The 12,526-nt window shown below is 35.0% G+C and overlaps 2 protein-coding genes across 2 annotated transcripts; one reads left to right on the plus strand and one right to left on the minus strand.

The window, feature by feature from the left end:
* Positions 1 to 331: 331 nt before the first annotated feature.
* Positions 332 to 3,197, plus strand: LOC120335415 (C4b-binding protein beta chain-like). The gene is made up of 7 exons (XM_078110247.1): positions 332 to 467; positions 948 to 1,156; positions 1,378 to 1,518; positions 1,666 to 2,026; positions 2,232 to 2,418; positions 2,846 to 2,986; positions 3,068 to 3,197. Exons 4-6 carry the CDS (start codon positions 1,936 to 1,938, stop codon positions 2,856 to 2,858), a joined length of 291 nt encoding a protein of 96 aa, XP_077966373.1. The 5' UTR covers positions 332 to 467; positions 948 to 1,156; positions 1,378 to 1,518; positions 1,666 to 1,935; the 3' UTR covers positions 2,859 to 2,986; positions 3,068 to 3,197.
* Positions 3,198 to 4,107: 910 nt separating this feature from the next.
* Positions 4,108 to 9,338, minus strand: LOC120335288 (oxysterol-binding protein-related protein 9-like). The gene has a single exon (XM_039402776.2). The coding sequence runs from the start codon at positions 9,290 to 9,292 to the stop codon at positions 6,986 to 6,988; it is 2,307 nt and encodes a 768-aa protein (XP_039258710.2). The 5' UTR covers positions 9,293 to 9,338; the 3' UTR covers positions 4,108 to 6,985.
* Positions 9,339 to 12,526: the final 3,188 nt, after the last annotated feature.

Genomic DNA, 12,526 nt, shown 5'->3' on the forward strand with positions numbered 1-12,526 from the left:
TTCCTAAATAGACAAAGGAAGAATTCATCGTAAAAGATTAGGAACCACTCATTTAATTGCATACAAAACGACAAATATCGTAAGATGTTTTGGTTGCCTTCGTCGGTAAGCAAACACAATGAAATGATGACCCGATGATTTTTTTGTTTAAACAAGCAGGCAGCATTAGGCTGCAAAATATGGAAACAACGTAGTTGTGAACAGACATCACGTCACCTTGACGCATGACACATCAGAAAAAAATGTCGACAGTTGCTGATTTCATTTTTGACTTCAGGCAATGTCAGATGCATTTTTGAAGACAAAATTGGTGACAGAAAAAGATTAAATACCGTGTATTTACAACTGACGAGTGACGACACATTTCCTTACATCTTCTTCTTACCTCTACACGGTTTGGAAGAATACAAGAAAATGAGTAAATTATCCATCGCTGTATTTCGGGCTATTATCGGCTATTATCGGTGGTGAGTACACGGTATTTGCCGTTTTTTTTTATCTAATTAATTTTTAAACGACTGTTTAAAAGTCAGAACAACGGTGGCCTACCCACAACATAAGGGAAGTCCCCTAGAATTAAAGACAGGAACTGCCAAGTAGGGGCCAACTTAAAAGCGATAAGCAATTAATTAGAGATCAATTAAACTCATTGGTAGTGTACATCGTACTGAAGCTCTACAAGTATTATTGAAAAAATAGTAATATAACATAAGAAAATTTGCTCAAAGCAAAGTCACGTAGAATAACTCAGAAGTAAAGGATACTGGTCTCTAAGCAAAGTTACAGGCACCCACGGACGTGCCAATCGCTAGTCGCTACCGAGACTATAAAGAATTATGGCGGTGAATTAGTTAATATCGATTAGTTTATTCGAATTGGAACCATTTCATTTTAATATTTATCCTGTGACCAAGCGATTTCTATATAAACGAAACTTCGGCTTGCAGGTTGTGGGATTCCAAAGATCGCGTATGGGTCATGCGAACCTGATGATATGGTTGATTACATACCAAGGAGTTTCCCATATGGAACCCATATGGAACAGTTGTAAAATGCCAGTGTGAACCCGGTTATGATTGGAATACCGAATCAAATTCATACGAGTGTAATAATCCTTACGGATGGCAACCAAGAACATTTAGAGAATGCGTAAAACGTGAGTGTATTTACAAATTTTTGAGTGAGTGTACAAATGCAACGGGTAGATATAATATTGTTACATTAAAAAAAAATTCGGTCGATGGCCTTATTGTGTACAAGCCATACTGACTGGACTGTTGTTTTATCATTATTTCATATTTTTCTTAACACCACCCAAATGCTATTCACCACCACAACCTTCAACGGACCTGTTCAAAATATTACTTCTCCAAACAGAGCTTTACTTAGGAATGCAAATACTATGCCGTTGGTGATACGGCAACTTTCGAATGTGAAGAAGACTACGAACGTAAGGGGCAAAGGGTTCTCACCTGTCAAGATGAAAGAGAAGAGACTATCATTCACCTAAATGTCAAAGTAAGAATGGAGAATTCCAATAGTTGAATATCTGAATTTTACCCTCAATGCTAAAACACCTTCTTACACAATTCACAATATCTATCTTCATCGCTTATTGCAAGTTTGAAAACTCGAACAAAACTGCTAACTAATTCTTTTTTGCAGTAACATGTCCTTACAGGGAACCACCATAAAACGGTGACGGGACTCCCAAAATGCCAAAAACAATATTCTGTAAATCAAAAGATCGAATTCAGCTGCCTACCCGGGTATAGTCTCAGTGGAAACTCAAAGGACAAGTGCAAATCAAATGGAAGATGGGCGGTCAACAAACCTGTATATTGCCCAAAACAATGCAAAGTGGGAAATTTGGCGCCATACGTCACCTATAATCCTGAAGCTAAATACCACGATCAAGGAACAAAAATATACTCAATGTGTGATAAAAGTCACTACCACCCTGTCGGAGAGGAAAAATCTAAATGTTCAAAAGGCGGAATTTGGGATACAGATTTTCCAATTCGCGGTAAGAAATGCAAAGTTTCGAAGTAACATAATATATTATTTCATGAAACTAATATTTGTATAATATACAGATGTAATATTACCTACTGGCTTTATTTATGGTGTTTTCCGAAGTATTGAAGAACGTGGACAGATGTAATACACAACTTTTAATGTTATTTTTGATAAAAAATTTGATCATATGTATATATATATATATGTCCTAGTTCGAAAGTGCTATACACCCGAGATCGAAAATGGTGGAGTTGAAGATGAGAAAGATTTCTACTTGGCAAGAGAATGTATCGAATATTTCTGCAATGATGGCTATGTTCTGGATGGAGAAGATGAAGATCAATGCTTAGGCAATGGGGAATGGAGCCACGTCCCAACTTGCAAAAGTATATTCATCAAGTAAATATCATCGGTTGGTTTGCTGTTGCGTGCTCTCGAAATGGCCAATGATAAGACTCTCGTTACACACCGTTTTAGGTTTCACGTTTCATCAAGGGTCGGCAACTTTTCCCCACTGTAATCCGGTTTACAAACTACACAAAACTTCAGCAATACAATTTATTATTATTATGTAGTTATTTAGCCGCAACAAAACGCCTAAAATTTGGAATTGTGCAACTCAGTTACACCCACACTATGTCCTTCACGTCCAGAGTCGCCAGACTGTTGTGCGAATTCTAAATATTGTATATATAAGCGAGAAGCTTTTCTTTCTCGCAGTTGTTGGCCCTCGGTACCCAGCATCAGGTTCATGATGCTAAAATACCTACGATCAAATTCCGCAGCCAAAAGTTCGTTCTCATAACATCATATTTTTGTACTTCAGAAATAATTGGTAACGATTCCTGCTATTGACGTGGTGGAAAAAAAGACGACTACTTCGAATACACATGTCAATGTTACTATAGGTGTGAGAAAGAGTACAATTGTTGCTCTGACTATCGCAAACAATGTGTCGCTAACAAACGTAAGTTTTATCACTCAAATTGTTTAAAATACAAACTTTTAGTGGGAATAGTAACGATAATATAATTTTCCAATCTTTCAGATAATCCTCATTAACTGCAACAGAAGCCAATAGAGATGAGCACTCATCAGACGACACGCTGGAATCTTGGAATTAACGTTACGATAAATTGTCAAATATTATGTTATATTAATAAAACTTTAGCAACATACAGTGTTATATTATGTTCTTAGGAGCTTTTAAGAGAGTTCTAATTGATGTCATTCTTATTATTGGTTGGTAGACTCACTAGAGCCCAGGGGTGGGTAACCCCTGGCGCGCGTGCCAAACTTGACACATCGGCACGCGAGCGAGGCCTCGGAAACGTTATCCTTCCTCTTCAGATCAATGAAGTTTCAACAGTGATTAATATCTGTTGGAACTCGGTAGTTCGTGTGTCTTACAGGTTACAAAATATAAATCTGAATGTAAAATCTCTGTCCGCGGTAATGCAGCAACAGGCGCCGGGTCTCACTCATATAGCATAAGAAAAGCAATAAAATCTTTTTGTCGCAAATTTTGGTTGGCATGTGAAAGGATTTTGTCACTGGATTTAGTCGATTTTAGCACGCAGCCCGAAATATGGATCACGAGGCAAGTCTGCGCAGCAAAAGTCAGATTCATTTTTAATCCGTTTATGTGTGTGTGTGACTGATTATATCTTCGGAAGAACTTGCGAATCATATTTAATTAGTAATAAAGCCGACGAGTCATAAGAATATAATTATAAACCTATGTAATTAATTAGTCATATTGACTAATAGTGCCTTCATTGGTGAACTGTCGGCATATCGACAATTTTCAAAAGCCAACTATTCTCTTTTTTGCAAATAGTATCATTCATGGATTCACAGCCTTTTCCCAGCAAAGGAGACGTGGTATATTATTCCGTAATCCGTATCGAAGATGACAACTGTAAGTTCAAGTGTATCGCAACAATCGTACACATAACTGTGTTTATTTTAGGACAACCAGACCAGCAATTTCTCGTCTCCTTATGTACAGAAAGAAATAAAATAAAAATTAGGAAGAGCCTGTGATTGCAGATTGATCACCCTAGCGCGAATTGACCACAATCGAGATACGTTTGAATTTATATATTTGCAACATAAATATTAAAACATATGCAATTCAAAACTTAACATAGCTGGCAATGAAATCATGTTAACATTTCGTCATTGACATAGCACCCCACGCCAAAATGAGTAGCCTAATACATAACCAAAACTTTTACTTGAAATAATTTTAATGAAGAGTTATACTGAAACTTCTGTATAATTCACCTACCTAAAATATACCCTATGTGAGATTATAAACAAATCTCATGTATAACATACTGGATGGACACAATACTACAAATAATAGCAAAAAAACATTTTTAAGACTGTCAATTGCAAAATCGATTATGAATATATAACCCATTTGATAATTTTCATGACAAACAGCAATATATGCATATCTGGTATAATTTTAAATATTTTAGTTTAACAAATAGATTTGCTACATAACGGGAGATAACTAGAATTCATTCTATCAAAAGTTTGAACTACCAAAAGAAATATGATCATATTTAAATTATTACTGTGATAAAACTCATGCATTGATGTCAACTTTTTAGATTCTTTCTAATGAGTTTACGATATCCTACACACAAACCATACATAAAGTATTTAAATATTTAGAAAACCAAACAGAGTTAAAAGTGATGATATTACCCAACTTATCAATAAAACTAGCAAAAATATGTGCAGTGGAATAACAACATGTGACATAGTAGACAGTTATACAATGTTGGATCAAAAGGACTAACAACATTTTGCTACTTCTGAATTAAAATTAGATACCACCTTGTCAACACAATACATTGAAGACATTTTCATGACAGATAACAACATAAAATGACTATGTCTAAGTACTCAAATTTCACAATATTGATGTATATTTTCATCGCAAAAGTTTATGGATGTTTCTAACATAGGAGTTAAATTAAACATGTATCCTGCCCTATCACTGTGCATTCCATTTTTTCACACAGGATTTTGACTAAACGACCAGGTAGACATTAATTCTCGAAATATCTCGAAAATACTTTAAAATTTGGTCAGACTGGGCCTGAAATGTTTGTTTAACTACCGGTATCAATCTTGAGACAAAATGGCACATATAATTGTGCCTTATTGTATTATTGGCGTTATCCCATTTTTATGTTTATGCCTGTTGTGAAATTTAACACAACAAAACAATTTTCATCCAATAAATGAGCTCTGAAACCATGAGGCTGTGTTGAGGCATTAAGGTCTAATAATAAATCTTTTCATTTTGTACCACATATCGAAGGAAATTAACCAGAAATAATTTCACACATCATGGAACACTGTAACAAGTGCTTGTGAATATTGGTCAGGTGGAGCATATAACCGACAAAATGATTTTCATCAGTAACAGCTCTAATAAAACTGCGTTGCTTCTAGTTTCAGCAGTAGAAAATATTTATTTTGAATAAGTTCACCCAATACTGGAAATATACCTATGTCCTCTAATAATAGCTGAATTCCAACAATTGAACTAAATGTACATACTAGATCAAGTTTGAAGTTAAATTCAATGGCAAAAAGATCAGTACCAACAGGTAACTCATAGGACAAACCACTATAAAATATTCGTCAAATGTAACAAAGCAATAACACAATAAAATAAAACACAAAAGATGCAGACATATCTGAAGACCATAATATGTTTGAATAATTCAGTTTTATAAGTTATATTTAGAATATATTTTATTCAGTGTTCGGTGATTAATCAAAAATGTTCTATCACATACTAAAACTAACTCTACGCATTAAAAGTTTAATTTAAGTTTTTTGATGAATTATGTTATATCAAATTAATTGGTATCGACTGAAATTAATACTTTTGAGATTATATCCTAGCAAAATTACTCAACCAAGCCATGTATGTTACAGTATATCAGCAAATTAAGAAAAAAAACAGTAATGTTTTTCGAATGGAATTACACCAATGCCAACTTTTAAATTTACTGATAATTTCCCATAAAATTCAGAGAGAACTACACGTTGGTACTTGGTACAACCACCATTGTACAGAATGAAAATCAGCAGCACCATAAACCACTTCAAGTGAACCCACTAGGAAGGTCATCAGTTCATCAATCCCAACTTGATGACGAACTTTGGCATTGTTCAGAAACTACCCCAGCAGCAGTAGTATAACACTGTGTCATGGCATTTTAGAAATTATAAGAGACAAGAGGAGGTCCGAATGATAATGAATTGTAGATTACAAACCTCTCAACAAAAAATCCATTAGTAGCCTATGTTTATCCATCTGATTTGATTTTGAAATATTTTCAATTAGGGTTTTTCATATCAAGCTAAGATTGGTAAAATGTGAACCATAGACGGAAATACAATTATCATCCATGGGTAGTGCTGCGGGCAGAAAAGAATCAACATGCATGTTTGGGAAAAATTTTAAAAATTAAAAATAAAGTCGAATATGGTTAGCGACAAAGCAATCAACAGACCTCGGTTATTTAAAATCCATTCCAAGTTGAAATATAAAAACAGGCATAAACAAATAATTTTTAACATTAGGCATTATGGTAAACGTGGTCACTCAATGCCTAAATTTGCACATTTCTAGTAATTCCTGTCAGAATGAGTATCGCAATGTTCAGTTATTTACCAATTTATCCTTACTTTTGATAATATAAAGATTAAATTTTTGTGAATAGATTACATTCTGAAAGACCTGATGTTAAAAATTGTTTGCTATGGCACTTTTCATTTTCCCACATAGGATGAAATTTAAATGACTCGAGCCCATTGCTTTAGAATGAATTCAGCGACTGTTTGCAGTCCACTAGACAAGTGATAAATATCACTAAATTGATAATAAAGGTATGAAATACAATAAAAACAGCTGCAACATGCAGTAAAATTATATTCTATTGATGAGTGGGTATTTATAAATCCAGTTTCCACTTTCATCTTCTTTAAAATTGATAGTATCATATTTTATATTATTTTCCAGCCTATATTTAGCATCTTGCCTTTGTTTTTCTTCTAATTTTCTTTTGCCGGCAGTTGCCTCATCAATATTATTTGTTTTTAAGTTGTGAGTGACATCTTTCCAAAGTTTACGAGACTCCATGTTTTCTTGATGTTCAATTTTTTTCACAACTTTTGTAACTGTAGGCATTTTCTTTGTATCTATGAAGCATTCGTTTTTGCCTTTACCAGTTTTCATGTACATAATCCCATTCCATTCACCATCAATAGTGATGATTGGTTTTTTCTCGTTCGGCGCTAAAACTTCTGCAGAGATTTTATGAACTTTTCCGCCATAAAATGGTTTTGTGTGAAATGTAATATTAGCGGTATATCCCGTCTGCTCGCAGGTTATGTTGCAATCACCTCCGAGCTCTACCCAAGGAACAGTGAGAATTGATCTTCCATATCCATTCGGAAAGTTCATTATATATTCTTCTTCCCTTTCAAGAAGTCTCACACAACCTTGTCCCAAGTTATGTACACCTATTGATAAACCAAGAAACTTTGATTTTGTCCATATGTGGGCATTAAACTGTATGCGTTTGTTCACATGTTCAGCATAAAATCCTGATATCGGTGGATGGTGAGAAACCTGCTCAGCAGTGAATGATACATTGTTACGATGTGCCCAAGGTACTGGACCATCAGATACTTTATACTCATCTGGAGGCATATCAGGTAAATTATAAAAGCAGTGAAATGATTCACCTAATATTGGATTGTACGGCTTTTTTGCTACGGAACCTTTTCGTCCTGCATGGAAAGAACTCATATACCATCGCAAACAGCGTACCATTCGATCAGCCGGTGTTTGGCCTTCTGTAATACCAACAAAAAGATCAGGATGGGCAAAAAAATCTGCATACATCTCTAGAAGTGACCTCCTTTCTAGAATAAATGTTGGCAACACTACTTTAGTGAGATCCATTCCCAGCTTAACTTGTGACAATAAATGCATGATAACACTTTTGTGTTCTTCCACTGATTCCCCGTCCTTTGCAGCATGGTCATCTTCTTGCATGTAAATATCATCCAATGATTCTATGTTTTTTACATCATTTTGAACCAGATCTTCATTGCTCTGGTGTAGCACAGGTTCAGATCGATCATGTCTGATAGGCATGGGAGGTTTATTTAGAGATTCCTCGTCACTTTCACCTACTCTCTCATCTGCATCATAGAATTCATCATCTTCTTCGTCACTACTAGAATAAGATTTTGTTGGAAAATCATGACCTGTGTATATACTAGCAGCAGGTCTTTCATCGGTATGATTAAAACTTTGTTCTTGTATCTTTGTTTCTTTACTAAGAAGATCAGGCAATTCTTGGCTGATTGATGCAGCTCCCAACTCTTGTACAACAGCCTCGGGTGTGCCAGATGCAGGTGAAGGTGATGAGTCAATGGTAAGATTTTCGATGGAAGGTGGCTGAATACCTTCATTGCAATCTTTTTCAGTAATATCATGAATCCCATTTACAATTGCTTCCACAGAACTTTGTTGACCATTATTGACTACGGCTGTATCTTCTATTGGTAGGTCAGTGCCAGCAGAGACTTGAGGACCAGTGGTGTTAAATTGCACTGTGTGAGCAGTTTCATTTGAAGATACAGGAGCTTCTATATGAGTTTCATCAGCAGGAACAATTGCATTTTTCGCTATTTGCAACATTACAATCGACTGTTTTACAGATTCCACAAGTTCCATGGCGGTAATCTGCATTTCTTCATATTTCTGTCTTTCCTCCGGGTTTTCAGTCATATTTAATTTTCTTTCAAAAGCTTTTGCTTTTTTAATTAATATTTTCATGTAAGCATCCGCCTCTGCAAGCTTTTTATCAAAATCTTCTAAAGCACCAGAAGATGACTGCACATCATGAAGTCTTTTACTGTGTCTGGTGATTGTATCCTCCAATGAAGATACCCACTGTTCTCTCTCTTCTCTATCTCTAGCTTGAAAATGAAAAATTTTCTGATCAACAGTGATTGTAAAAGTTGAATCATCCTCGTCATCAATACCAATAATAGCTGAACATAATCGAACACAACCTCTTCTTGATCCTCGCATCATCTTTTCACGCGATGTGTAATAAGAAAGCAGACCAGCATTGTCATCTAATACAAACCAACGATATTGCCATCCTTTCATTACATTTGTCCACTTGCTTAGTGGACCTTCCATATATGAACCCATAATCAATAGAATTATTCTACAAAGCTAAGAACTAAAAAAAACAGGAGTAAGCCATTTTCAAAGTGTCTATTCAATTGCTCCATTGTAACATTGCATACTATAAACCACATATTTTCATCGTTAATTTTACCTACAGACACATACCGGAAGAAGTTATTCATTCCTAGTTACACAAATAAAGTCTACCTCATGAAATATATATTTTTGTCTCAAAGACACACTTCTCACACTGCAGCATTGTCAGTTTTGTTTACTCTTTAAATGCATTACATGGTATATGCTGCTTAAAAGCATTAAAGCCCATTATTAAATACCATGAATGAATTTAGTAATATCACACAATCTTGTCAAAAAATCAATTTTTCGCTATTGATCATCATGCATTCTAATTTTAGATTTAGCTTAAATGAACTGCACCACTCCATAATTTGAAACAATGGGATAAAGACACACATTAATGTTCATAAAGTAAAGAAAATCATTAAAATCAATTTAGCATACTAATTGGAGAATTTGATCAATAAAGCAATCAATTCTGCAATATAAGATGATATACAGATATATGGCTATCACAAGCTCATGAGAAAAATGCTTCAATAACATCATGATTCATGAGAGTTATAAAAGATCTAGAAAAGCACTAGTGATTAGTATCTTTAATAAATTTAATGCTTACTCTCAACAGATACTGTATTTCCCGGCGAATAATTCGCTTTTCTAGACCCAAATTTTTGGCCTGATTTTGGGGGGGGTCGTCTTATTAGGCGAGTATAGTAATTTTCATTTTTTTGGTGTCGCCTTATTATGTATTAGGTAATGTTCTTTTATGGTGGGCGCAATCTCGAGTTGAACACAACTAGATTAAAATTTAAAGACAGTTCGAATTCCCGTAGTTGTTATGGATTGAATATTACGCTACAAGAAAACATTATTATAGGCTAATTTAACCAATGCACGAACGCGGCGAATGCTCAAATGTCTCTGCATGGTAATTTGAGATACCGATGTTGACGGTTTTACTACAGATTTTACTACCCCGACTTATTGGCAGGTTATATGCAGAAACCCATTTTTCAGGCTTTAAAACGGGCCTCGTCCTATTTCAATATTTATCGGGCTGCCAGGTAGACTTATTCGCCGGGAAATTGGGTACTTATTATAGGCTTTAAATACCAACATCTGAACATAGAATTAAGATCCGTTTTTAGATCAACTATCAGACTATGGTCTTCTGACACCTTATTGTTCAAATTGATCATCAAAACAATACACCTACCACACTTCGCACTTGTAGTCATATTTGATAACAATTAAACGAGAATATCGGTCAGAGATCGAAGACTTATCGATCGAAAGTTAGGGGATCCCCCAAAACAGATCTCTTATTCCATAGTGACACCTTGTGTCCCATCACGAATTAATTAATACCTCACTAATTATACGACATAATTCATCCAAAATAAACAGGCTTCTGGTAAGATATATTATGATGAATGCACATGCAAAATCTGGAGCAGATTCAATCTCGCTTTCGTGAGATATCACGTGCATCTAACAGACAGACAAATACCTATCAACATACTTACCGATTGAAATGGACAAGTAACAATTGTCAAGCAGTTAACAATATTATAATATATATATACAAATAGGCTATATACAATTTAAATGTACTGGAATAAATACCTTTTTTTTTTAATTGAAAGCATATAAATTGAAAAAAATTTATTTGTCATGGAGTGATTTTTCACAAAATCAATAGCACATATCTCTTAATTAACAGTCAGTCTTTTATACCAGTATACCATGATCCAGGATACTTTACCTTTTAAGTGAATTCGTCCAAAGCAGAATCAATTAGATCTCAGAGTCATTGGCAACTATCAATACGCAAAGAGAATAGTACAAAATAGTGAACAGTTTATATCAGTATATTTTTAGTTTAAGTTTAGTTTAAGTTTATTTCGACTCCATAATCAGCAAAACAATAAAATGAATGCTAAAAATAAATAAATAAAAACTGATTATGAAATCAGGAGAGCGAACAAAACCTTAGATAAGGTTTAAAACGTACAGAATGTATATAAGATGGAAGGTTTTGCCAAGAACATGTGGTACGTGTTCACTCACCTAAAATAATTGAAATATTTCACACACGCTCACACGCACCCACACACACAACCATATAGAAGTTATTAAGTAAAGGGAACATGAAAAATTACATACTGGTAGTTAATAAAAAATAAATAAATAAAAATTACTTGCCACACCATATTAATAAATTTATCATGATTGCCACTGCCAAATTGATCAATTTTATAAATGGGAGTGAACAGTAAAGATAAACTTTTATAAAAAAATATATTGTCAAGCTGATTATAGATGGAGTCAAATGCCAAAATGCCCAACCAAAGTTGCCAGAATTGGGTGCATGAAGAGGTGGGCTAGACCACTTCATTGCCCAAACTAGAGCCTATTATTGCCAAATTGTAGTCCAGATTGCAATAAGTATTTAAATCTATCAGTAACTTTATAAGTATGAGTAATTATAATAATATTGAAACTATAACAAATTATGTAATGCATTAAGCGTCAGTACAATTTCAATTTTAAATTGAGGAAGTGAAGCAGAATTTGACGATCAATTGACAACCAGAATTACAGTTAACTTACCTATAACCAGTACGTTTACCGGTAACTGAATATAGGAATAGGGTTTTGGAGAAGCGCATCGTATCAATCGGCAATCTCCACAATGGAAACTGAAACATGAGCCTTTCTTTCTGTCTTTAAACGACTATTACATATCGTCGTTCTGTCGTTATTTACGAAATTTACGATCACCTGTCGCTTTGATTCTCAGAGATGCAGTAGAGGAGTTGCTAGCCTAAAAGTCTCGTAGCTATCGGCGCACCACGAACAGTGAGGTCGCAACTCGCAACAGACATGGCAGATTGTTAACAATGAGGGCGCATTATCAACAGCACATTATTCCTGAATCCTGATGCGACCACGCATTGGAGTCCCCGATCAAGTCGAAAGACTACTGTAGGATAGGATAGGATTTTCCTTTTTTTTATCCCGGGGGAGAGGAAAGCCGATAAGACGGCCTAATCATCGGGCGAACCACGGCCTCTCGTACAAATCTCTCTCTCTCTCGTCATGTTACCAGTCCAGGTCGGGTATGGGATTAGTTAGGCAGTTATTTGTTTTCGGAAGCATGGACATGATGGT

The sequence above is a fragment of the Styela clava genome, chromosome 2 (assembly GCF_964204865.1).
Source record: "Styela clava chromosome 2, kaStyClav1.hap1.2, whole genome shotgun sequence".
Taxonomy (NCBI): Eukaryota; Metazoa; Chordata; class Ascidiacea; order Stolidobranchia; family Styelidae; genus Styela; species Styela clava.